This window comes from Diplotaxodon limnothrissa, linkage group LG4 (genome assembly GCF_057381915.1).
Source record: "Diplotaxodon limnothrissa isolate DT_005_m linkage group LG4, D_limnothrissa_male_GT1.1, whole genome shotgun sequence".
NCBI lineage: Eukaryota > Metazoa > Chordata > Actinopteri > Cichliformes > Cichlidae > Diplotaxodon > Diplotaxodon limnothrissa.
This window is the reverse complement of record NC_140599.1, coordinates 4,741,285-4,769,264: the sequence shown is the minus strand read 5'-3', so window position 1 is coordinate 4,769,264 and position 27,980 is coordinate 4,741,285. Positions and strand designations below refer to the sequence as shown.

The 27,980-nt window shown below is 40.1% G+C and overlaps 1 protein-coding gene and 1 long non-coding RNA gene across 2 annotated transcripts; one reads left to right on the top strand and one right to left on the bottom strand.

Annotated features, from left to right (window-relative positions):
* Nucleotides 1-75: 75 nt before the first annotated feature.
* LOC146633079 (beta-1,4 N-acetylgalactosaminyltransferase 2-like) lies at nucleotides 76-27,347 on the bottom strand. Its single transcript, XM_085351987.1, has 11 exons — nucleotides 27,220-27,347; nucleotides 26,141-26,290; nucleotides 25,747-25,853; nucleotides 25,081-25,118; nucleotides 23,578-23,644; nucleotides 23,093-23,206; nucleotides 22,815-22,901; nucleotides 1,954-2,135; nucleotides 1,098-1,241; nucleotides 357-585; nucleotides 76-269 (listed from the first exon to the last, which is right to left on the bottom strand). Exons 1-11 carry the CDS (start codon nucleotides 27,345-27,347, stop codon nucleotides 76-78), a joined length of 1,440 nt encoding a protein of 479 aa, XP_085208113.1.
* On the top strand, nucleotides 11,577-13,572 carry LOC146633080 (uncharacterized). Its single transcript, XR_014906154.1, has 4 exons — nucleotides 11,577-11,769; nucleotides 12,462-12,527; nucleotides 12,878-13,033; nucleotides 13,486-13,572. It is a non-coding gene; the product is annotated as an uncharacterized LOC146633080 (long non-coding RNA).
* Nucleotides 27,348-27,980: the final 633 nt, after the last annotated feature.

Sequence of the window (27,980 nt, the reverse complement as noted above, 5' to 3'; positions counted from 1 at the left end):
AACTCAGATAACCCTGGGACCATGACAAAACAATATGACATTACAAGTGACACTGATGTTCTTTGAATGAATCTTCTATCCATATGTAATGCACTTAAGGTTGTTTTTGTAAAAGTGAAGCTGCAGTTTGAATTCTTCATCATTTTCTCCCGGGTGTCTATATTCGTTGTATATAGAACTTTGGCTGTTGGCTGTTTTGGGTTGATGACCAATGGATACGTGACTACATGATGCAACCAGCAAAGAGCCCAGACCATCCATAAAAAACTCTAGAGTTAGAAATTGGAATTTAATATTTAACACAAAATGCTCTTGCTGTCATTTGTAATATAAACTTCTTTGAGATCTGGACCTACCTGAATGTGCTACTCGCTGTAGCTTAGGGTCAAAACCAACTTTCTGTACAGCATCTGTACGAGCCAGGAAGAAGTTGACTACTCCATTAGTCAAAAAGCATTGTGGGTAGCCAGGAAGTGGGTGGAATTTCCCCTGAGACTTTCTGTATAGGCAACCACCTTCATTTTCCTTTCCTTCCTCATATATAAGAGTAAAATAAAACTGGTTCTCTTCTACAGCCCCACCAACCTAATACGAATAAAGAAACACAACATCTTGTTACAAAATGGCTAGTGTTTCACTGCAAGCTCCAATATTGTTCAGTCGATGTTCAGGTAGACACTACTTGTCATGCTTGTTTTTGAAAATCAAATCTAGAAATTAGACTAGTCTTTCAGGTAACCTATGCATCTGTCCAGAAGCTGGTTCCACCAACTTTACTTTATTGTGCGTGGTCATAACTGCTCATCTGATCTTTGTTAATAATAGATGTTACAGTAAACCCAAAAATCTAGAATAACCTTTGTCTTCATTGATTATAAAGGATCTGCTCCATGCAAGTTATTGTGAAGTTAAGACCCCAAACGTTGGCATGCTACATGGTCCAAAAGGCCTAACTAGATCAGATGTAATAAAGGAAAAAAGGATTACATCAGTCTAACATGTGTATTTTATGGGTGTATTATATTTACATTTTAATGTTCTATTCAAATTATTTTAAATAAACTGCAAATGCTTTATGTGAGCTATTTCATTCTCACCACATCCAGTTCAGGGTTCGCCTCCATGACCTCCACAAGCTTCTCTATCTTTGTCTTCTCTGTAAACACAAAATCATCATCCACCCACAGGAAGTACTTGGTGGTTACCTGGGAAACAGCCAGATTTCTGCCTGCAAACCAGCCCTGAGGAAGGAAACATCTTTCACATCTTAATCTTAACATTTTAATCTTTTACACTGTGGTGTAATGGTGCTCTCAAGTGATCAATACAATAAAAGTCATTGTAAAGCAACACTGTTTTTTGTTTTATTAGCAAAAAACAAATTTCATCCATCCACCTTCTTCTGCTTATCCGGGGCTGTGTCACGAAAGAAGCAGCCCAAGCCTCCCTCTCCCCAGCCACCTCCTCCATGTGAAGGAGCCCTACTCTACTCTGAGCCCCTCCCGGATGGCTGAACTCCTTACTCTATCTCAGGGAGAGGCAAGCCGCCCTTCGGAGGAAGCCTATTTCTCATTCTTTTACTCACTACCCACTGCTCGCGACCATAGGTGAGGGTAGGGATTTAGATCGACTGGTAAATTGAAAGCTTCGCTTCTACACTCAGCTCACCCTTCACCACAACAGACCAGTACAGCGTAAGCGGAGTGGCACTCCGCCCTTTTCCTGCTGAGGATCATGGTCTCAGATTTGGAGGTGCTCATTCCCACCGCTTCACTCTCGGCTGTGAACCGTTCCACCATAGGTCAGACTTATTTTAAATTCATACATACAAGAATCTGAATTATATCTGAGATTTATCTGGTTTTGTAGAAAATTCAAACTGACAGTTTGTACCAACATTGCATATTTAGTAAACACAACTGTGGTTCCAATTCTTGGATCTACCACACATACCTGTGCTGGAGGCATGATGTAATGTAAGATGTTTTCTCTGTGAATTGGCTCTGGTTCTAAGCTGTCATCTGCAATAATCACTTTTATGTTGTTGTAGAATTTTCGGATGCTGTCCAACAACACCTTCAGTTCTCTGTAGCGCAGGAAAGTCTTTGTGGTGATGGTGACTTGAGAACTAATGTCTAAAAGGCAAAAGAAAGCAAATTATTTTCACTTTTCTTCAGTCAATAGAAAAATTAAACAGCAAAACAGAAAAAGGTCAGAAGAAAAGGATACACACTGATCTTTCCTCTTCTCTCTGTAAGATTTCAGTCATAAGTTTTACCTGCCTACACACCTAGAGCAGGCTGTATCTGGTACTGTGGGATTATAATATTATTTTATGCCATGTTAGACCCCTAATTAAAGATTGTGAATTATTATGTAGTTTTAGTTTGCATTATTCTCCTGAATTAGAAGAAGGTGATAACTATTGCGTTTGTTAAACTGATTTGCATTACATTAGACTGCTGATTTATTGTGAATGAATGATATTGTTATATGATGCATTATACTGCTGAGTTATAAGAAATACTGTTCGCAGAAAGTCATCGCCTTATTTGTCTGATTAGAAGAGAACAGAACATGCTGGAGTTTTCTGCCCCATCTCAGCAGGAGCAGATAAACAGGGAGCCAAGGTCGTAGCTTAGGCGCTGTGTGAGAGAAGGCATGTGAATGTTTAGGCTTTTATGATTAGGTGGGGGCCACTAGAGGCCATAAGAGTTTGATCAATGCTCCACTATTTTGAGATTTTGAGGCTGTCTGCATCAGTGTCCATCTCCCACGCGTGTGATCATTAAAATCATCGTTTGACTCAACCCGGCCGGACCAGTGTTGTTATTGTGGTTTTTCCTCTTGTATCCATCCCCAATATTTGAATCCGTAACAGTTTGGGGGCTCGTCCGGTGGTATTGGGGTGGAAGTTGGAGGTTTGGACGGTCCGAGGTTGTCGAACGGACAGGCACAAGCCAGTGGTCTGACGTGAGTGGGCATAAGCCGGCTTATACAAAGGTAAGGCACTACCTGTTGAATCTATTTCCAAAGTGTGCCAAATTGGACATGATAAAATTAAAGTCTACTCACTGAAATTACTGGAAAGTGACAGTACTGAGTATTTAAAGCAGTTGGACTGCTGATTGAAGTTAAAGCAGTTGGACTGCTGAGTGAATTTAGTTTGATAGGGAATTGGTCATTTTGTGGGTTAGAGTCCCCGTTGGTTTTAAGGTTGGACCTGCGTCAGTCATAGTCTTGTTTTGGGGTGTTGACTGTTGTTTCAAAGTATTATACATTTTTCAAGAACGGCAGTTGGACTGCTGAGAAGCGCATAGCCCGGAGGTTACGCTCCCTCCTGGCCGCGGACGCGCGACCTTGACCTGTCGGCGAACAGGGTTAGTTCAGTTTGGCTTGACTGTGGGGTACAGGGCATCCTGGAATAAGCTAGGAGTTAGAGTCTCTTTACCGTTTGGTATGAGTATGTGCGCTTTTTTGGGCAGCAAAGGTTGGACCTTGGGTGCTGGACACTTTTAAATTGAGTAAGGGACTTTAGAGACAAGGCCAGAGACTGTTGGACAGATACTGGTTAATTGATCACAAAAAAGTTGGACTTTTTCGGTTGGACCGTTAACTTAAATTTGTCGAAATTGTGTAGGCGCTAAAGCTGTCAGGCCTGAGAGTGATTGTAAATATAAGACGTCTTTGTAATATAAAATAACAGAGCTGTGTGTGAGACTGTGTGTGAGACTGTGTGTGACGTGCAGCTGCAGCGCTGCGAGCTATTTTTAGACGGTGTGTGAACATGCGAATGAGGTGGCTGCTGTGAAGCGCACAGAGGACTTTTGCTTCCTGTTTAGCGTGTTTTTGAGTTTTATAATTATGATTTGCAAACAATGATACATGCCTGTAATTAAAACGCTGATTTTGCTGATTATAATATTACAAATAAAGTTTTGAATGACTACGCTGAATGTTTGATGTTTGGCTGGGTTTTGATATAGAAGAGACAAATCGTGCATGATCTAGACCGGCACTTCAGTCGGCAGAGTAAGATTGAGTGATAAATACAGCTGTGATTTGTTTCAGTTTTGTGGTGTGAAGCAGGATTTATAAGATTTTTAAGTGACTCTTGGTTCAGCTCAATAATATAAGCAGTTACATTTGATTTACTTTTAGTTTTATCATAATATAGGGTGTGATCAAGCACGAATTTCAGCACTGGTGGTGGTGTAGTAATTTCATTTTACTTAGATAAAAGGCATGCTTATTTCAGGGTCGTGCTGAATTGAAATTTCACCTATAGAGGATCTTCTTTACATGAATTGCATTGGTCACAGTGAGTACGAATAGATGAGTAAATACAACGAATTTTCTTGAGGGTGTGTTTCTAGGGATAATTATGACTGGTTTTATACATTCATATTGAGGACGGAGGATTGTGGCTGAGAGTGTGGAGAGAGGACATGAAGACGGCTTTGCAGCTGCTGGGTGGAGTAGCTGTGTGTGTCATATGAAGCAGTGTGTGTGACAGGAACTTTGCATGCCCATAAAACGCAACTGCCTGACTGTGTGAAGTATGCACCAAGAGAGAGAGATAGTAAAATCTAGGCAGATGAAGCGAATGGATGTTTTCAGAAAAGAAATACTAAGTGAATGTTTTAGTGTGTTAATACAGGTGGATTTCTCTCAACCTGGAAACGATGGCGGTGCGTGCACACGCAGCGGCTTCTCTCTCTCCCAAACAAACTACTTTTTCGTGTTTTTCGTCCTGTAAGTTGCAGTGTTTTTGTAAGTCATTGTCGCGTCTATCTGTGTGCAAGCAAGGATATGCCCGAACACTTCTTCTCGACATCGGCAGAAACAAACTTTTTAAGTTAAACTCTGTGGACATCGAGAAGCTGAAAGATCTGGGTCTGCTCCGAAGGCCTACTCAATCACCGACCTCCACTCCTGCACTTCGCCCACAATGGATGCGCCTCAAGCGGTGTGAGAGGAAGCAGAAGAGGGGTAAGCGCGGTGGCATCCGAGCTAGGCTAGCGGCTAGCCCACACAAACCCGCCATCCCCTCTATCGTTCTGGCCAACGTACGCTCGCTAGAAAATAAACTGGACGACATCCGACTGCTACGTTCATCTCAAAGGAATGTAAAGGACTGCTGTGCTTTTGTGTTCACGGAAACATGGCTCAGCGACAGTGTCCCGGACCGCGCCATTCAGCTCGACCAGCTAACATGCTACCGTGCTGACAGAGTCATCGTCGCGGGAGGTAAGACCCGCGGGGGAGGACTTTGTGTTTGCATCAATGATGCCTGGTGCCGCGATGCTGTTGCGGTCTGCAAACACTGCTCACCAGTGCTGGAGTTCATGGTTATTAAGTGCCGGCCATTCTATCTACCGAGGGAATATACAGCCATACTACTGTGCGCTGTGTATATCCCTCCCTCCTCCAATGTCAACAACAGGAGTGAGGCACTGAATGAACTGTACCAGCACATCAGTGAGCAGCAGACAGCCCATCCTGATGCTTTTCTCATCCTGGCTGGGGATTTCAATCATGCAGACTTAAAGTGCGTGTTTCCAAAAATACAACAACACATAGACTTTCCAACAAGGGGAAATAACACACTGGACTTTGTTTACACCACCCAGAGAGGAGCTTACAAAGCTTTTCCCCTCCCCCACCTCGGCGCCTCAGACCATATCACTGTCATGCTAATGCCTGCTTACAGACCGCTCGTTAAAGTCACCAAACCGGTTCGTAAGCGGATACAAGTGTGGCCAGAGGGGTCTTCAGAGGCTTTACAGGACTGCTTCAACACCACAGACTGGAACATGTTTAAGCAGGCTGCCACCTATAACAACACCACTGACCTCCAGGAGTACGCAGAGACTGTTACTGCCTACATCAACAAGTGTATTGAGGATGTAACAGTCACGAAAACCATAACTGTCCGGGCCAATCAAAAACCATGGATGACAGGAGAGGTCTACAGGCTGCTGAAAGCTCGGAATGTTGCCTTCAGAGATGGAGACGAGGCGAGCCTGAGGACAGCTAGGGCCAACCTTTCCCGTGGCATCAGAGAGGCTAAGAGACAGTACTCCAGGAAAATATCTCATCACTTCAAAGACAGCAGAGACTCACGGAGCCTGTGGCGGGGCATTCAGACCATCACAGACTACAAGCCCCCACCACAGACCTGTGATAGCACTATCCCCCTGCTGAACGAGCTGAACACTTTCTTTGCTCGCTTTGAAGTCCAAAACAGCACCACTGCACAGAAGACCCCACCCCCTCCTGGTGACCAGGTGATGACTCTGTCACCGGACAGCGTGAGGAGATCCCTCAGCAGGATCAATGCACGTAAAGCTCCGGGTCCTGACAACATTCCTGGTCGTGTACTGAGAGACTGTGCAGTGGAACTCACTGATGTCTTCACAGACATCTTCAACATATCACTCATCCAGGCTGTCGTCCCCACATGTTTTAAAGCCACCACAATCATTCCGGTTCCAAAAAAGTCATCTCCCTCCTGCTTTAATGACTACCGTCCTGTTGCACTTACTCCCATCCTGATGAAGTGCTTCGAACGACTAGTCATGCAACACATCAAGACTGTCCTGCCCCCCTCCCTGGATCCCTTCCAGTTTGCGTATCGGCCCAACCGCTCAACCGATGATGCCATCTCCACTGCACTCCACTCAGCACTCACACACCTGGACAAAAAAGACTCATATGTTCGAATGCTGTTCATAGATTTCAGTTCAGCATTCAACACTATAATCCCCCAACAGCTCACTCAAAAACTGGTCCAGCTGGGGCTCAACACCTCACTGTGCAACTGGCTGTTGGATTTCCCCACCGGAAGACCTCAAGCAGTACGGGTCGGCAGTAATACATCCAGCACCATCATTTTAAACACGGGGCCCCCGCAGGGATGCGTGCTGAGCCCCCTCCTCTTCACTCTGCTGACCCATGACTGCACTCCATCATACAGCTCCAACCTCTTCATCAAGTTTGCGGACGACACAACGGTGGTGGGTCTCATTAGCAACAGGGATGAGACCGACTACAGAAGTGAGGTGAGACGCCTGGCCACGTGGTGTGCTGACAACAATCTCTCTCTGAATGTGGAGAAGACGAAGGAGATTGTTGTGGACTTCAGGAGAATGCACACCCAACATGCTCCTCTGACCATTGACGGAGCGTCTGTGGAGAGAGTGAGCAGCACCAAGTTCTTGGGTGTGCACATCACAGAGGATCTCTCCTGGTCGTACAACACCACAGCACTGGCTAAGAAATCACAGCAGCGTCTCTTCTTTCTCCGCAAACTAAGAAGAGCAGAAGCACCAGCCCCCATCATGCACACTTTCTACAGAGGCACCATTGAGAGCATCCTGTCGAGCTGCATCACTGTGTGGTTTGGAACCTGCAATGCGTCCTGTCATAGAACCCTCCAATGCATAGTGAGAGCTGCAGAGAGGATCATTGGTGTCTCTCTCCCCTCCCTCCAGGACATTTACAGCACCCGTCTCACTAAAAAAGCCCTTTGCATAGCGGCTGATCCCACGCACCCAATGCAAAGCTTCTTCAAGCTGCTGCCGTCGGGGAGGAGACTGCGGAGTCTCCAGGCCAGGACCAGCAGGCTGAAGGACAGCTTCATCCATCAGGCTGTCAGGAAGCTTAACTCCCTCCCGATTCTGCCCCCTCTCCCCTCTTCTCCTCCATGGTCTCACTGAACTCTGTCACATACACACACACACACACACACTCTCTGACTCACTCACTGGCCTGCACCAGTTACCAGTCACCTTGTGGAGCATTGGACTGCCATTACCTCATAAGACTTTGTTGTTACACTATCTCTTACCGTACATTACTAAATCTCCTTTTGCACTATTTGCCTATTTGCACTACTCGGTTTACACTCAATGTCATTTACCCTTACTTGAATATTGTATATTGTATAGCTTTCTTGGTATAATCGCATTGTATTTATTTAAATTTTTACTTTTTAATTATTTTACTTGCATTTTTTAATCACTCTCTTATATTTAAATGTTCTTTTGCTATTTCATCTAGGGTTTGAGAGTAACAAAATTTCTATTCTCTGTATGTCCTGTACATGTGGTAGAATTGACAAATAAAGTTGACTTTGACTTTGACTTTGACTGAGTACAGCGGCAAAAGCATAAACAGAATTGGGACGACAGACAGACCAAGCTTTGGCTCAAAATTACAGCTTGACCTCACTTTGTCCCCACCCGTAAAAGAAGCTTAAAGGACATCTTCTCCTCCAGTTATCGGTTACGATCACTGGAAATTTTCAGGCAAGTTTTTGGCTGAATTGTTATTGGCACCATGTGTCCCTGAATCTCACAAGCAGGCTCTGACTCCTGGCTGAAGACATGGAGTGCTGTTATTTAAGGTGGGAAATCAAAATTTGGGAAACAAAATGTTTTGTTTTTGTTTTGTTTTTTCTCTTTATGCTTGATTACAGGCTGCTTTGTCGGCCCGGAAAGCCGAGGCTGACCTGGACTCCTGCTCTCCCCCTCTACCATCTTTGCTCTCTCCTCTACCATCTTTGATGTGACCCTGACCAAATGCTACAGCAGCTGGACCCACAACAACAACCTGAAAACGTCAACAGTGCTGCAGGAAAACGATCTCATGCAGCGGAGACGGAGAGCGTTAAATCCAAGGCCCGTTTCACTACACGGGGGAGATTTCCGGACAGCTTCAGCTGACAGAGCTGTGACGAGACGCCCATTAAGCCCGGAGGAAAAGTGAGGCCGAGCAAGACAATGCTGACCTTAACAACTCTGCATTAAAACTGTGCAGGACAGTGACGAACCAACACGGATGATCGGGCAGCAAAAAGGGCGTGCCAGAGACAGGAGGAGTAACTGAGGTCAGGAGGCACCTCAGAATGGGCAAAAGCACCAGAAGAAAATAAGCTGAAGGCACAGGTGTCGGGGCTCGGCCAGGAGCTGACCTCTGAGAAGAGCCGAACAGCAGAGCTGTAGAAGGCCGTGGAGCAAAGCAAGGAAAACATCAATAAACTTCAATCTGACGTGTATGGAAAAGACTCTGAGGTTTCTGCCCTCAGTAAGAGCTCAAGGCATCAGAGCAGAAACTGAGCATGGCTCAGGAGGAGCTGGCTGCTAATCGAACCCATCAGTCAGGCTTGGAGTCCCAGACGCAGGACTTGAAATCAGGCCGGAGCTTGCTGGAGCAGGAGGTCGCCAAACCTGACGAGAAGCTCCAACAGCAGGAGCAAACCCTGAAGGAGCTACAGAAGCAAAAGGGTCAAGTTAAGGAGGAGCGGAACAAGGAGAAGATGCAGGACACTGGAGAAAAGGACTGCCTCAATTGGGGCCAGAACCAGTATGGATAGAACTTTGAGCAGCAGCACCAACGGATGCAAACGGACTGAAAAGGAGGAGGGCAGGACCCCAGGGCACACCTCAGGCCGTGGTTTACCCAGAACACCAGAACAGGAAAGTGATGAACACAAACACACAAACACACACATCTACATGCACTGACTCAGAATGAAGAGAAACACACATATGAACACATCTGCACTCGTTGATTGAGTGAGAAATGACACACACACGCACACAAATCGAAATGCTGATTCAATTCACTGAGAAGTGATCCACACACACACACACATGCACACGCTTGTGCAATGAAGAGTGACACACACGCTGATGCAATGAAGAATGCTTTACTAACAAATGCTGCACACAAACATCCCCAAATACAGAATCTGTTACAACAACAAGAAGCCATTGATTGTTTATTGGTTAAATGCAGTTCATGTCACCCAGAAGGCATTTGTGTAGATTTAGGGGACAAGGTCCAAGGCAGTTTGGTTATGAAAACAATGTCTGTGCCTGACGTCTGTTTATGGCTTAAGGCCTCCACTGAATTGTTTACTGTGCTTCACACAGCCTGATAAGGAGCAGTGGTACAGAGTGAAAATGATGAATTAACGGTGTGAGTTTTATTTCGGAGCACCACATTGTTGTGAGTGAGATTTAATTGAAGGAGGAACACACTGAAAAAAAAAAGAAAAAAAAAGGGGCCAGCCCTTGGATTTACGTAAGCATCTCGCGTGTGTTTAACCTTCCTGCCTTCTTGGGACCTTTTTGTGCCACTGCTATGTGTTAAATGGCTGCCATTTCCACTGTGTTCAGTGGAATATAACCAAACTTGCCACAGGATAGTTTTTACCTGTCAATGTTAATATTCCAGTGTGAATTCCTTAAATCAGCCTAAAATGGCTGAGCAGCAGAAATCCCCACACCCATCACCCTGGGGACCATTTTCTGCCCATTGACTTCCATTATAAACGCTATTTTTCAACCCCAAATTATCATCATATGATTTTATTTTTTCTTCTTTTCTTGGATGTCAATGAAGACTCAGGGCCTTGAAGTTTTAATTTTTAAATTGCAAAAAAAATGCAAAAAAAATAATGGCAGGTCAAAATGTATGTTGGTGCCAATCTTTGGTCCATCTAAAGGCCTACTTATAATGACAATCACATATTACTTCAACTGGTTTTTTGTGGAAATATTTAGTTTCGTTTTTTGGTTTTTGGGGCTTATAACACAGGGCGCTCATGTAATAACACTGGGATTTGAAGGGTTAAAACAACGAAAATATAATTAAAACTTTACATGAATATTTCAGGGAGAAGTAGTTTTACAAGGTTGGCTAATTTAAAGTGGAATAAAATATGGATATATGGTCTTTTTATGGCGTGGCTGAGAATGGTCCCTAGGGTGATGGGTGTGAGTTTTTTAAAGGATGGCAGGAGGGTTAACACAATTGCCTCAGGCTTTAAAGATCTGTACCAAATCCAACAACTCAATTTGTTCTCATTGAGATGACACGATACAATCTAATAAGAGTGGTTAGTTGCTGAACTCATGGAATTCACAACACCGCATAAGATTTCAAACTACAGGAAAATCACTGGAGTTATAAGAGGCAGACAATGACACACACACCACATGCATGCTGTTGCTATTTATTGTGGATTAACCTGTCAAGGGCAAGAACAAAAGAATTCTGCATCAAATACAGGAAATCATAGCTTTCCTGTATTTCCTACATTGTTGGCATGCTGGTTAGTGCTGTTGCTTGACAGTAAGAAGCTCCTGGGTGCAAGTCCACAGTCTCGCTAGTTTGCAGTGGTTTCTCTCTGGGTATTCTGGTTTTCTGCCACAGTGAAAAGTCATGCAGTTATTAGAGCTAGGTTACTTGATGATTCTAAATTATCCATGAATGTGTAAACGGCTGTTTGTTTCTATCTGATAGACTGGTCAGCTGTCCGGGGTGTACCCTGCCTGGCAACCTATCACTTCAGGGTTATTTCTCAGCCCTGGTGCAACCAGGATAAAGATAGGAGGATGGTACACTCAAAAAAATGAATGAGGTGGATTGTTCAGTGTATATTAATTATTTATTTTCATTTTACTTAAAATATATGTTTTTGTTAAGTTAACATATGTTTTTCTAATCAAGTCTACGTAATTGTGTCTATTATTCAACGTACATAATACTAATGTGTTACTTGATCGCATAACATTTAAGTTAAGTCAATTAGGATCGATATACCTTGTATATCCACAAGGTGGCAGTAATGCAAAAACAGTTGTAATGAAACCGCGCAGAACAAGAAGGTTTCACGGCTTGTGCCTGCTCATGCGCAAGACTTCAAATTTAACTGAAAAAGGCTGTTTTGGCGCCAAGCTGCTGTTTCTTTGAGAGGTAAGACCACTTTTTTCTTTGACTATGTTGTGTAGTATCTATATGTCCAGCATGGTTATATTTTGCGTTTGTCTTACAAGACATGTTATATCGTTTGCGTGTGCTTGTTTTACATTAGTTTTCCTGGACATGCTTATTTTGTGGACTGTGTAAGAAACATTTTTATTGTTTTTTGTTTTATTAAGGGATTAGCTACAGGGGTTCATGGGGTTATTCTTTCAAGGGGTTATTTTTCCATTTGCTTTCTTGGGATTCCTTTTCTGTAATCCGAGAGTCGGAAATATCGAATAGGATAGCAAGGATAGCATAAAGTGACATTTAAAATCCAAAAAGTCAAGGGCGAAAGCCACTGTGACACCATTGTTCTGCTCTATCAGTAATCTGTATTATGTAAAAATGGTCTGTAAATACAGCATGTTTCCTAGCGGAGTTATACATATCAATGTAGTTATAAATTACAGTTTGTGAAAGTACACACTTAATTTTTTTTAATAAAATTATTCAAGACATATGAGTGGACAGACAATGGAGGTCGACAGACCTGGTGATAATTGCTTCTATAGAAAGTTAGCACATGGCAGTGTCAATCTCTTGCTTTTCTTCTGAGTAGTATTTTATTTAGTTGTAATTCAAACAATAATTTGCTTCTTGAAATTAAGGAATTAATTATTTTTTTTCTTTATAAATCTCAGATCCTGCCTTTACCTGCTCCCTCCTATACTGATGTGGTGTATGTGGTATTGCTGAGCTTGTATGTGGTATGTGAACTGTTATACTTTTAAAAACAAAACTGTTTTATAAGTTAAGTTTTCTTTTGTGACCCATCCCATGCCCCTGTTATTTCTTCTCCACATCTGAACCATGGTAAAGGTTGCAGTTCAAGGGCCTGAGGCATGAAATTCTTTTCAGATCAGCTGTGATCAATATTTTTTGGAACTTGATAAATAACAATAAAAGCTGTAATGGCTCCATTAGCATTTTGTGTAAATGTTTGTGCTAAAATTATAGCTTTAATGAGGTCTTACTACATTAGTTTTAGTTTGTATATGTGTACATATAGTATGTATATTTACAGTACAGTATGTTGTGTTTGTTGACATATTTTCAGGTGGAAGCAGAATATGTGAGGATTACTACTGCTGCACATGTTCCAAGGCTTTTTACACAACTTGACCAATACACTGACCAGCTCATAAAAGTCTTCAAGAAAAAAGGAGGCGTTGCAGGGAAGAAAATTAGACAAACTTTGGCCCCAGCCACACAGGTGCGTTATTCTGTTGGTAGCAAAATATTATGGCTAATAAGATCATTTTCAAATTTAAACAGCTGGTGTATGGTAGCTGCACAGTGCACTTACATTTATATTAAGCAAGACAAAGTTTGGTACTCAAAACGTTGGAAAATTTAAATTACCTAAACATATGTAAAATCTGATCCCTTGATTTAGGTTAAACCAGAAGTGAATGTTTTTATGTTATGTTTTGAATGCAAAAAAGATGATGTATTAGTTTGTCTTTACCTCCATTATGGACATATATAATGTGGTGGAAACCCTGCCCAACAGGTTAACTATTCATGTCCATGTGATGATTAGTTGGTCTTGTGTACATGTCTATCTGTGCAGTGGATATGTCATTCATTTTGCGTATAATGTGAGTTTCTGTCATCCTAAAGTATATCTGTTTTCTCTTCCTGTATCTCTGCCACTCTCTACAGAAGGAAACCATTGAAAAGGGGAGGGAGTGTGTCCTCAGGGCACTACCTTTTTACCTGAATGAAGACCCAAGCATCCTCTTCAAAGAATAATTGGTTGGTAATTTTAGTTTAGTTTTTTATCTGTATTAAACCAAATTTTGAATAACTAATGTTGTTGCATGTTGTAATGTTGTTGTTGTTGTAATTTGCATGGAACCTGTTTAAATGTTTTGGGAAATCTTCTTGTATACCCAAACTATTTATATTTATCGTTGAATCTGTAGTCTAAAATAGTGGCGCACTGGGGTGCATGTTCCTAATATTGTGTTTACGTCATTAAAGGGTAGCTTTGGCCCTTTTTCTTTCTTTTTTTAAAACTGGATGCCATTTTTCTATGTTTTTGTGTCTAAGCTACAGCTGTTCAGAGGGAGCTGGAACAAATTACCCTTGCTATCTTTACCATCGAAAGAGCTGATGCCAGCACTCCTCCAGCCGATGTGGGTGTAAGCGCCAGACGTCTGCTTTATATTTTTATTTACGATTGAGTTCATGTTTGTTTTATAATTCATAGATTCATTACATAAGTCATCTTTTCAGGATTAATAAATGTGAAAATATATGTGTTTACATAAAGTAATTTTAAGTCACTGTTTTGGGATTGGAACCTAAAAGGGGGTACCTCTCACTTTAATTATGTAAGTGCAATAGTAGCATGAAACCCTGTGTGAGAGGGAAGGGGAGGAGCATGGACAGAGAGGTTAGGAGTCTCACGGTTTTCTGACCGTGTGCACAGCTAGTTCTGGATAACTGCTATTTTTTGGAACTTTCATGCTTTTTAGGAAGGAGTTCATTGTTACATCTTCCGTTTGTAATAAATAAACAGTCTTCAAATCATAATGCAACTGGAAGCATTTCTTTTGGAAACCAGGAACACGCGTCAGCCATAGACTCTTCTTTTTTGAACTTGGTTTATTGGAAATTACCCTACAGTGGGTATAACCATCTAGTGTGTCCTGCATGACCTGGAAGACCTGGCCTCTGCATGTGCACTCTTAATGGGTGGGATATATGCACTGAATCTCAGTTAACCTCAAGACTGAAAGCTAAGAGACAATCAAAAGTATTGAGATTTAAAGGATTTAATTGAGAGATGATACTGCACCAGAAATGTTGAAGGGTGGTGTGTATATTAGCATTCAAGGCATATTGTTATGAGGTGGAAATATGTTCATATTCAGTTTGTGTTACATTGTGTGCATTGTAAAGGTAATTGCAATACATACTAAAATTAAGGGTAAGTTAGGAGGTTGATCTGATATCCTCGTGTTGGTGTTGTTCCCAGATCATCATACTAAATGTTGTTCCAGGATCAACATTGCAAGTGACCAATCAGAATGTTGTGACGTCATACTTTTGCGACTTCGGGAAAAACCGGCGTAAAACAAAAAACTGTACTTAAGCTGCGTGAAACCGCCTCTGTCCGCCGATCAACTGACCCTAACCCTAACCGTAACCCTTTAATAAACAGTAAGCAGAATTGATATTGTCCTTGCAACATTGGAATTTCATAAATGCACGAATGGCTTGGAATAGAATAACGTCACAACAATGTGATTGGTCACTTGCAATGTTGAACCTGGAACAACATTTTCATGATGGTCTGGGAACAACACCAACACGAGGATATCAGATCATCCAAGTTGGGAATGCAGGATGAATGTATATTTTGTGGACTTTTAAAGACGAACAATTGTTTCCATGTTAAAATGTTTCCATCTGAAGTTTTTTGCCCAAACACTGGTAAAATAAATGTTGACAGTGGCGAGTGTTAAATGGTTACTGCTGTGCTGTTGCAAAAAAACTGAACGCTGACAAGCTGTTTTATTGTTAGACCATAATGTTGGCATGTTTTGTTAAAGTTTTATTTGGGATGGTGATGTAATTTTCTTTGATTGCTAATATCAGTGGACTATTTATTATTATTATTATTATTATTATTATTATTGTTGTTGTTGTTACATTTATTTTTTTTTTAAATTGTGGCTGTTGAGGTGGACACTTCACTTTGCATTGTTAAAGGAAAGCACTTCATTGGCATTGTGTTACTGGACTGACCCTAAGCAATCATTGCAAATAGCAACTTTGCTATCCATTTTAGACACTAAAAGAAAAAAACACTCACAGACCTTACTAGCATCACATGTGCATAACTCAAGTGTCATCTTATCAATGTGTTATGTGATCTTCAATGCGGTTTTTTTTCTTCTATTTCTGGTAGATACAGACATTTAATTTAAAGTCTTGATGTTGCATCTGTCTACATACTGTTAATTACTAACCCTAATGAGCTGTTGTGTTTTATTTTGGACTGGGTTTACACAAATGCTCACTGAATGTGTTGGCAATAAAATAAATTTAAAAAAATAAGTTGGATGTACTTAATTCATTTGTGTGGAACCTGTTGACAAAATAGATTTATGTAAAACTAATTAATAAAGCACAAGGTGGCTGAAAATATAATATTTGAATTAATCTAACTTAAATTTAACATTTTACTGCCACAAATAAGAAATGTGTTGAAGTAACTAATCTAAACTATCTAACCTGAAAATATATCATCTATGTTCATACAACATAACTTGATTTAGTTAGTCTTAAATGTGTCTTGTTAATCTTAAGTAGTTTTTTTAAATTAGATGAACTAAAGATTTTTGCTTTAAACTAACATAATTCAATTTCGTGGAACCTGTTGACAAAATAATTTTAATTAAAGTCAACGTTTCATTTTTTTGAGTGTAGTTGTTGAAGACCCATTCAATTTTTATGGCAACCAGGATCTAGACTTTGTTGAACCGTAGGCAATATGAAGACAACATGTAGTATTTAAGTGACCAAGTAGTATTTGCATAAAAGTTACTGAATAGTGTTGAAATAAAATGACAGAATTGTGAAGAATTAGAATATTACAAGAGCTCAACTTACTCCATCTGAACATGTTTCAATCGTGTTTTATGAACACAAAATGCACAGGTTTACTGAATATGAAAAGGTTGTGTTGATTTAACTCAGTTGTTTAAGTTTCTGCCAAAGCAAAGCATTTGTGTGCAACCAGTGTCCACTATTGAATTAAGTCAATTCAACATGTGTTTGTCAGTGCAAAAAGGAGTTACGGTACCTGTATTCCTACACAACATTGTCCCGGGAGGGAGAAAAACTTTCTGGTGAAGTTTTGGTTGATTTTTGGGTTTTGCTTGACACTAGGTTGATTCTATCAGTGAGGTTTGGATTGTTTTCTTTCTCTAAGAAATTGAAAGATGGTTTTATGCTTGGACATGTTTGCAATAGGCCCCAGTATTTGTTATTATATGAGTATTTTATTGGTTACGTCTGTTTTTGCCTTTGTTACAGTGCACTGAAATAAGAACATCTGAGAGGTGTGATCCACCGGTGGTGATATTTTGGTATTTTGTGAGCTCCTGATTTAACAAATCAGCTCTTTAATCCAGGCCTGAGAGACTGAACTTTAAAGCGCTATAAAATATTCTTACTGAAAACAGTCGCAAAGTATTTTTTTCCATGATTATAATGGGCTTGGGAGAAATTCACTGATATGTGACATTGATCACATGAGAAGTCCTGAGCCTAAAAGGATTGCAGCGAGTCGATCCAGTCCAAAAAACAAGTAACTGTTTTCCTTTTAAAATGATGACGTCATCTTGCTGGTGAGGGAGGCTCAAATAGGTTGCGCATGAGACTCCACTATCAGCAATATCTGGTATGAATGTGTGTGTATGCATGTGACTGGACTGTGACGGACTGACGACTAAAAGTTTTAACTGACTTGATACTGAGACAAAAACGGTGCCGACTTTAGGATTAGTAAATGTCCACAAACAAGTCACCCAGCCTGTAAAAGAAGGGTGGAGGTTTTGTCTTGCTTTGTTTAGTTTTTGCAAGAACAGAAGGATGACAGAGACTAAAGGGGGAGGCTGTAGCTTCACAGGAGTGTGAACTGCAGACTTAACCCTTTGGTTGCTAATTTTGAGTTTCTGATGTTTGCATTAAGAAAAGTGTGTTTTAGTAGCTGTGTTTCGATTAATATATCACATTATATTGTTGGGAAGGTTAAATGCTAAAGTGAAGAAAAGGTTTGATTTCACTCATGACTGAACATGTTATTATTAACCATAGCGGGCCACTGTTAAGAGTCAATTAACTTTTATAGAGGAAAAAAAAAAGCCAAAAAACTCTATTAATATCTACTGATAACAAGGAAATGTTAGGCTTGTCACATTCAAAATGGAGATATGTAATGATAAACACTGGTCCCCGTCTTTTAGGTCCTTTCATTGAAATAGTTAATAATTTAGAAAAGTAGAGATATAATCGACAGGGGCATGTGATAGGAGGTGGTGCTGCACAAGAACAAGAGCAAAATGAAGAAAAATTATTGTGTTTAGCTTTGATAAATTCAAATTAAAATGTACCATTACACTCAGAGGATCAATATGAAATTCAATATATGCTAATTTTGTGTGTGAGCACATGACTGATAGCTGTTCTGTCCTGAGCTTTTGTTTTTACAGCACCCGCTTGACCACACCAACAGTTTCTCGCCACCAACAGGGGGTACTTGCAAAGAATAGGGAGGAATATCATCAAAACTGGGAAAGGTAAGCCCCGAAGGGGGTGATGACACCATAAATTTCACTTATGGTCAAATTCTCAAAATTTGACCCCAAACTTGAAAAATTCTTCAAACATTTAGAGACAGAGTGGATAAACATAATGTCGCAAACCACATAAGGATGGAGCATTTGAATCGATAAGATGGTGAAATAACACGCAGGAAAAATATTGACCATGTTGATTATGTTTATTCCAGTGTGCAGAGATTGGCTAATCTGACCAGGAAATGTTATAAAATGGATTGTCGGAACAGTCAGCGTTAAAGTCACCTTTGACAGTCCAGACCAAGGTTATTATCGTTAACAAAAACTAACGAAATAACGAAAACTAGAAGTGAAAAAACATTAACGGAAATAAAAAGAAAAACAAAAAAGGAAAACTAACTAAAACTGTAATGAGTGCTCACAAAACTAACTAAAATTAACTGAATTTATAGCAAAAATGTGTTTAGTTTTCATTGATGTGTGCGTGTCATACAATAGTCAAGGGTGAAGATAAAGTTTAGTTTCCAGATTTTTTTCTTGCTGTCTCATTATGCCAGCAGGTGGCAGCACGTTAGTCGAGTCGTCTGTGTCGCTGCTCCGTCCACGCGCAGAATCATGTCAGGAAAAGTCGGGAGAAAGCGCCAGAGTCCAATTTGGGATTACTTTGAGTATGACTGTGCTTTGGTTAAAGCAAGTGTCTTGTAGTGGAAAGAGACAAATTGAGGGGCAAATGAGGGACATTTCTAAAGGGAAAAATCCCACAAACCTTAAAGTGCACTTGAAAAGCTCACACAAGAAGGCTAACCTAGCTTACCTTGAGAAGGTAAGGGAGCACACTCAACCCTCATCCCCAGAAAACAGAAGCTAACCCCATGCAAGGCAGTGTGATGCATCCCGAGACAACAGGACGGGGATATCTACATAACTGTGTGAGTCAGTTGCCTTCAAAAAGTTTATCAATTCACTTGAACCAAAATTACGAACACCCGGTGCTGCAAGAGTTAATAGTCTCAATACCCAAGGATAAGCACAAGAGCATGACTGATATGATGAAACTGGGATTTTGTTACACTTAATTACTGCAAACACAACCAAAACTAAACTGAAACTAAGGATTTTCAAAAAAAAAAAAAAAATAGAAACTAAACTAAACTAGCAAACAATTGGTAAAAACTAATTACAACGGACATAAAATTGAAAGTCTGAAGTCGAAACTAAATAAAAATAAAAACTAATGAAAATTGCAAAACTATTAAAACCCTGGTCCAGACTGAGATGGCGTTGGACATCTTCAGGGCGGAAAAGGGTTGGTGTGACCGAGGTGTGGTTTGGCTTGTTGTATGTATATTTTGAGATCATGTGGCTCTGGATGGACCAGTTACCAGGGCATGGAAGGAGGGTGGACTCATTAAATGAGGAGAAGGAATTTTCTGGGATTGAAGATCCTCTGGGTGAGTGGTTGACTAAAAGCATGCATAAAATAAAAGCTATTTTTCATTATTGATTGGTAATAGATTGATAATTGGCCACATTTACAGCTGTATTGACTTGTTGTGGACGCAGTCTACTTCATGTTTAAGCACTCTAATTAACAGATTGAAAATAGTGACATTAAAGGAAGAGTATGCAGCGTCACCCCGTCAGACGCCAGTGACGGTGGGGCTCAGTGATGAATCAGGTGAGCTGGATTCATGGCTGATTCAAAACTAAGACTCCCCTGCTGTGGTCAGTGAGGAGAAAACAGGGGGAAATAAAATTTAAAAGAGGCAATTATAAACGTTTATGTGTGAAGTTTATAAACGGGATAAAAGGGGGTGTTTTACTGTTATTTCAGCATCAGCATTATTGTTACATCAGAATCATATAACAAGCATTGCATTAAACATTTCTTGAAGCTATTGACATTACATTAACATTTGTGTCCCAGTGATTGTTATAACCTCAGGTTAATCTTCTATTTACAGGTGTCGGGATAATCATATGATCTTTCATTGCAGGTGTAACCATGATCATTTTTATACATATTGCAGTTTGTTGCTCATTATAGAGTTGTGTTCAAGTTAATAAGGGTTAAAAACTACAGTCAGCGCGATGTTTGGCTGATCTATGGACTGGAGTGACTTTGGGCGTGGAAGGCCGCACGCGCTTACATAACACTGATATCATGCTTTTCTTTGTGATCTTTTATTCAGTTATATCTTTTGCTAAGTTTTAAGTAGTGGCAGTTAATTAAACGACATTTATTTAATATTACATACCTGATTCAGAGCATTACACACAGATCAATTTAACAATCTGCAAAACCTTGTAGCCGCAATATTGGGTCTCAATAAGGGACAGTTGGCTCCAGGAGATAGGTGGGAGTCAGTGCCTGTCCTCGAGGAGGAGAGAATGTTTCTTTGCTGTGTCTAAAGTAGTCAACAGGTTCATATTGAAGTGAAGTTCATATTATTACAGGTTATGTTTCTTGGCAATTCTGCGGACGCAGGCTCTGGGCGGAGCCAGGAGTTGAACAGATCTAACATGACAATTAAATTGATTTCATTCCCTAACACAGGATGACGGGACTGGAGCAACGACACTGGGTAGGAGAAAGTCTGATACTTTCTAAGATATAAAGTCACTAACCTTTTCTTTTAATTTTCTAGCTCCGTTGGTTTGACACATGGGAATGTGTCAAAAAAGGGGGGGAAGTCGAGTTTTAACATCAAACAAGGGTTATATGAACATTTTTATGACTTCATTTGTGTTTTAATAATTTAGGTGTGGTAAAGCTTAAGCTAATAGTGACCCAAGAGGTTTCCGGACTTTTTTAGAGAATCAGGGAGAAGCATAAATCATTATTTCCATGTTTAAGCATTAATCATTAAAATGAACTGAATAGCGTTTAGAAGATAAAATGCCTGTGTTCACGAGAAGCTGAGTACCACACTGGAGAGGAAACCGTGGGACAGGAGGCGGAAGCAAACACATGATTTTTGTGAAAACGGGGGTCAAATGTTAGAATTAAAAATGGCTAATTTGTTTTTGATGTCTTTTGTTAAAATGAGTGGTTTTAATAATTTTCAGACACACCTTGCAAATGTGCTTATAATGAGTTGGCACTCGGTCTTTTGAAGGTCATAAGCTTTGTCCGGACTGATAAAGTGTAGGAAATGCCTTGAGTGCAGAGGGCATAATGCAAACACGCTTACACACACATAGGATATGATTAGAATAAGTCCCTGGGACATTCTGAATATTCTAAACCAATTCTGAATCGCCAGAAGATCAGTAGATAACAACATTAGATTATTAGAGCTAGGCAGAGAGGTGTTTTGGTTTTCTGTCTCTTACAGAGAAAGGAACAGACACCAGACGAGGTCACAGATATACGAGGATCCTTCGCAGCAGAGACAGACACAGTGACTGCCGAGACACCAAATGGGTTCAAGTGTCATGGCGTTTTGGGCTCCAGCTAGTCACCTCAAAAGGATGGATCCCATAAACACAGCAATAACCATGAAGGGGTTGGCGGAAATCCAGGAACACCAGACCAACGAGGTTCGAGAGGCTCTTGGTAAAAAGGGGGACACGTTCCTGTTCCTTTTTCTGGGGGATACACAGGACACACAGGACCCGAGGATACACAGATCGTTGTTTGAAATCGGGGCAGAATAATCCCCTGATCTGTGCAACGACTGAAGGGTTGTCTAACCCCTGAGGTTGAAGAAAGAAGAGCAGAGGATCACCCAACTGGACGACACTGGTAGCTGCAGCAATAAAATAAAGGCTAAAAGCTCCTTGGACAGAGGTTCTAGTCTGAGTACGTCTGAAGGGTATAAGGTAGCACCAAATAAAGCTGTGGGAGAACTGGGGAGTGTCATCTGTACCTGCTATTGTTGGAATAATAGTTTTTCTTTCATCTGAACTGCGCAAACACAGAGGTCATCTCACATATGGTTCGCCCAACAGGGGGACAAAGGACCTAAGGGGTAAGAAGAAATGACCCGGCAACACTGGATTACAGGGTGTAGGTGAGCTCTTTATTCTAAAGAGCTCATCAGGGGGAGTGTGAGATTATAATATTATTTTATGCCATGTTAGACCCCTAATTAAAGATTGTGAATTATTATGTAGTTTTAGTTTGCATTATTCTCCTGAATTAGAAGAAGGTGGTAACTATTGCATTTGTTAAACTGATTTGCATTACATTAGACTGCTGATTTATTGTGAATGAATGATATTGTTATATGATGCATTATACTGCTGAGTTATAAGAAATACTGTTCGCAGAAAGTCATCGCCTTATTTGTCTGATTAGAAGAGAACAGAACATGCTGGAGTTTTCTGCCCCATCTCAGCAGGAGCAGATAAACGGCGAGCCAAGGTCGTAGCTTAGGCGCCGTGTGAGAGAAAAGAATGTGAATGTTTAGGCTTTTATGATTAGATGGGGGCCACTAGAGGCTATAAGAGTTTGATCAATGCTCCACTATTTTGAGATCTGATGCTGTCTGCGTACGGTGTCCATCTCCCACGCGTGTGATCATTAAAATCATCGTTTGACTCAACCCGGCCGGACCAGTGTTGTTATTGTGGTTTTTCCTCTTGTATCCATCCCCAATATTTGAATCCGTAACAGCACTTACAAATAATAAGCATTTCATGACTGAATCTTGGTAAAAAGCGCACTCCTACCTGTCCCTATGTCGTACAGGACTGGTATATGAGGCTGTTTGATGGCAATGGGGAACACCGCTTCATGGTTTTCAAACTGGAATGTGGCTATAGAAAAAATGGAGAAAACAAAAGTAAATTAAGAAAACACTTTTCACTGTTACCTGAATCCGCCTGCATTTAATGTTAAAGATGTTAGAAGTTTACATTCAGAGCAAAGAGAAAGCCATTAACGCTCATAAACAAAAGAACATACAGATATCAAAATTTGAAATTGTAGGTCATTTATCATTTCTTACCAAGGTCTCCAGTGTTTATATGGTAGATAGTGCTGGTATACGACACTTTGGCCAGCAGGTTGTTGAGGATTACCAGGTTATTGGATTCAATTATCAGTTTGTTCTCACCAGAACCTGTGAATTAATAAAAAAATCAAGAATTTCACAACAGTCTTACAATAACTTGGTTAATATGTTAATGTGTAAGAGCCAAGCAACTTCGTTTTGTGTTGTAATGATCGTATAACATAGTATGACTATCATACATGATACTCAATTTTTACGTGTCTAAAGCAGTGTGAAAGTTTGCTTAGCCAGATCAGCTTTACCCATATTTGCTTGACGACCACTAGGAAAAGGAAACATTTTTACTGACCCTTCCATGAAACAGGAGAGTTGGGCTAAAAAGAACACATCATCAAATGCCCCATACACCTTAGAATTTAAACTATTTAATTTTTTCACCAGTTTATAAATAAACTTTAGTCCTGACAGTCAATTCTCACCTTTAACTGTCACGTCTTGATGTTGTATTTCAGTTGTGAGGATGCCTTTAGACACACTTAAGACCACCTACAACAAAAAGACCTCAATAATGTGAAGCAGAATATTGATACCTATACAATCATCTAAACAATAATAGCTACACTAAGCTGTATATGAAACAGGCTTAAGTTACTCTGATTTTCTTAGGTATTGCAGATTGAACTATGTCTTAACTATATACCCTTACTGGTACAGTGTGCAGATAGTGCAGAACACAGGTTTCACAATCAGGTTTCACAATCAGAAAGCATTTCAATGAAAATCATGTTTGTTATGAAATATTTGATGACAATGGAATGCCTTTGGCTATGGAGGTACAGAAGGTCATCTGCTAATTGGAAGGTTGGTCGGTTGATCCATGGCTGTTCCTGTTTGCATGCCAAATATCCTTGGGCAAAAGACTGACCCCAAGGTGCTCTCCAACTCTCTCAGAGTGTGAACGTTAAAGCATAGCGTTCTTGTGTGAATGGGCAGATTAGGCATGTTTTATAAAGAACTTTGAGTGCTCTAGAAGAGTAGAAGGCGCTATATAAGAAACACTACAAATGCCTATGGGAATATCTACTAATTTGATATATGAGGAAAATGAGGAAAATAGCATGGAAACTGATGCTAGTTTTTTTAAATGACACTACTGCTAAATATCCTTTATGATCACTGAGATTGAACTAAAATCACATGACATGTTTAAGACCTGGTGTGGGCAGGCCTTTTTAGAAAGCTGTTTCTGATTTTGCTGATTATGTATACCAATCTATTTGCTACAAAGTTACCAAGTTATTTGAATAATAGTATGCAATATTTTATGTAGTCCATGCCATAAAATCAATCTTGGCAAACTGAGATTAATATATTAGATTAGCAAGATTAACACCAAGATGGCTGCTGTAAAATAATAATGATATAAAAAAAAAACACGTGTCTTGTCCATAATCAGTTTTGCAAAATTATCAATGTAATTTTTTTCTGTCCTTGTTTCACAAAGAGAAGGATCCAAGCTAGCATTAGCTGTAGGATCACAATCGTTGCATTTAATGACATTTAGGGATTTGAAAGTTAAATACATCAGAATCCCCCTTGAAGTGTGAACTTTACACTTTCAGCAGCCATCTTGATTAGACCAGGCAACATCTACTATGCTTTACCATCAGTTAGATATGAAAGCTTGTTTCCACCACTGAAAAAAGTATTAATGAATTGATACTTTTTGGCAACTGATTGGCAAAAATGATACAATTTTGAGTTATCTCAGAATTGTGACTTTTTCTCAGAAGTTAATACGATGAAAATGCCTAACTTGAAATTTTGAGATAATAACACAAAATTTTAAGATGACCAATTTGACTTTAAGACCATCATTCTTACTCATAGATGATCGTTTTTTGTTTTTTTGTGGTGGAAATAAGCTTCCATAGTGGCATCAGTGTCAGAAATCCCCAACTCATCTGTGATGTCACACCAACCTTGTAGCTCTTTCTTTTTTCTGCATGCAGCCCTAAAGCTGGAAATGAAATCAGTTCTTTCATGAGAAGACACATAATTAACTCAAATTTAGAGTTTACAACAAGACTAAACTTTGCAAAGCAAGTAGATTAGGTAAGGCAAATGGTTTGGGGTATCCAGATTTATGTTTTCTAAAAAGTGTTTCACACATTCATACAGTGCTTTAGACTCTATAGTTTAAACACTTTACCTCGCATGCATGTTCACTTAAGAACCACCTGGTAATCTAATAAGCATTTTTTTGGGCAGTGGGAAGGAGCCAAAAAAATCATGAGAAAACCTACACAGGCCCAGGGTACAGTGAACATTCTAGGAGAACATGGAAAACCCCACGATCCTCTATATAGAAATCACTTAAGCCACAGATCAAAGTGAGATTAATTTGGCGGTGTGACGTTGTAGCCATGCTAACCACACCTTCCCTAGCTATTTCAGTAGCTGCCAGGGCGAAGAAGAGGTGTGCAGAGTACAGCCACACAAATGCAATAAATATGTGGGGGAGCACAATAAACATGAGCTTCCCATGTTTGATCGTGCACACAGGGATTATTTTGTCCACGATCATTTCATTCAATTTAATAACAGTAAACAGTAACAAAGTGCTCTGTATATTAAGCCCAGTATACCTGGTATGACAGTGGAGGTCAAAGGCTGCACTGTGTAACCCTGGATAGGATACTGCAGAGGAGAGTTAGGCAAGGCAAACAACAGTCTGGACAGTACTGAAGTTGTCCTGTTGAAGAGACGAGGTGTGAGCAGAGGAAAAGACAGATTACCTTCTTGACTTATAACATGAAATACAATTGTTCAATTTCTGTCATTTATATTTGACACACACACACACACACACACACACACACACACACACACACACACACACACACACACACACACACACACACACACACAGTAGACGATTAAATGGTCAAAACCCACAAGTTTTATACTGCTGTTCAATTCATGACATGCTGATGCTTTGGAAAATAAAATTTTCCAGCATTCTATCCATGGAGCTGGTACCTGTTTTTGTTCAGCTGAAACTCCCTAGCTCGTCGCTGCTTTAGCTCCTCACTTTGCTCCTTAGGGAGGTGATCTTTTAGGATATATGAGTCTTGAGGACAGGTGCAGGAACCAGGTAGAGGTCTGGTCACAGATGACCTGGAAACATGGCTGTAGGATAAAGATGCTGAAGAATGGCTGTTATATAGAAGTCCTGTATGGTTAGCACTCCATTCTTTAATACATTCAGTGTTTGATTAGTTTGCTGTTCAGTTTCTAAAGACCCAACCTAGGGAAGTTCAACTTGATCTCTTCTCTAACTCCAAATCATAATGTCATCTGCAATCATCCAAATCCATGTAAACTCCTGGCAGGCCTCATCCATCAGACTATCCATCACCATTGCAAACAGTGGAAGGAGCTCAGAGCTCATCCCTGATATATTCCTATCCCCACATTGAACGCTTCAGTCACTCCAACCGCACACCTCACAGGTGTCCCACTGTCTTCATACACATGCTTCTCTGTCCTCATTAAATACAAAACTTTCTCTCTCAGCATCCTATCATGTTTTCTTTCACATCATAAAAGACACAGTGCAACTTTTTGACAGATTGACCTCCTATATAATTCTCCATCATCAACCATCCAAATACTTTTTGAGGCACTTGATATAGTTTGCAGGTATATTTGAATGGACATGCAAGACAAAGCAGGTTATAAAAAGTGTGTTTCATGGTATTGATATTGACTACCTGTGCCTGCCTGTCATTGCTTTCATTATTGTTGAAACTACTAATATGAATATGAAAAAGGATGGTATTTCTTTGATCATTCTAAACAATTTATTTTAGAAATACTGCTAAAAAATATCAAATGTTACATAGAATAAATTAGAAGCAGGCAGAATTCATATCCACACACAGAGAGTTGGTTTCCAAAAGTTGATTCTGTTCATCTGGACGTAGCGTTTTGTGGGAGAAACATTTTGTCACTCATCCAAGTGACTTCTTCAGTCTCAGCTGACTGCAGGTTGGGGAAACCTGCAGTTTAGTTACCTGGATGATTGAGCATGCATCAAGACAGAGAGTTTGTTATACCTTCGTTCTGGTGTAGTGGGAGTGATGTTGGGTGGCTCTCCACGATATTTACTAAAATCTATGAAATAGAACGCCATCAGGATCATCAGGCAAACAGCAAAAAGCAGCTGAAATCTGTTGAAAAACATCTGTGGAGACAGACATACGCAAAAGCACTAATGTTATAGAAAGTTAACAGAGCCCTGAGCCTGGTTCTGTTGCAGATTTCTTCCTGTTAAAAGGGAGTTTTTCCTTCCCACTGTCGCCAAAGTGCTTGCTCATAGGGGGTCATATGATTGTTGGGTTTTTCTCTGTATGTATTATTGTAGGGTCTACCTTACAAGGTAAAGCACCTTGAGGCGATTTTTGTTGTGATTTGGCGCTGTATGAATAAAACTGAAGTGAACTGAAGCTTGCCTATTCTGCTTGATTTTAATAATATGATGCCTTCAACTGTCAAGTTATGCATACTTGTTATTTTAGTAATATTTTACTATTTTACTATTTAGTTGTAAGTTTTCCTTGAATGTTTTGAAAAGTGCCTATAAAAAATAAATAAAATGTATTATTATTATTATTATTATTATTATTATTATTATTATTATTATTATTATTATTATTATATTGGACTCAAAGCACATGCTTTCAGTGCAGTAGCTTTCTTTTAGTGCAGTATTTGATTGCTCCTTGGCAGAATCCTCTACCTCTAATTCAAATGAGTCTTTTCTAAGTAAAGGGTACATCTGACTTAGAATAAGTACTTATTACATTACTTAGCCATG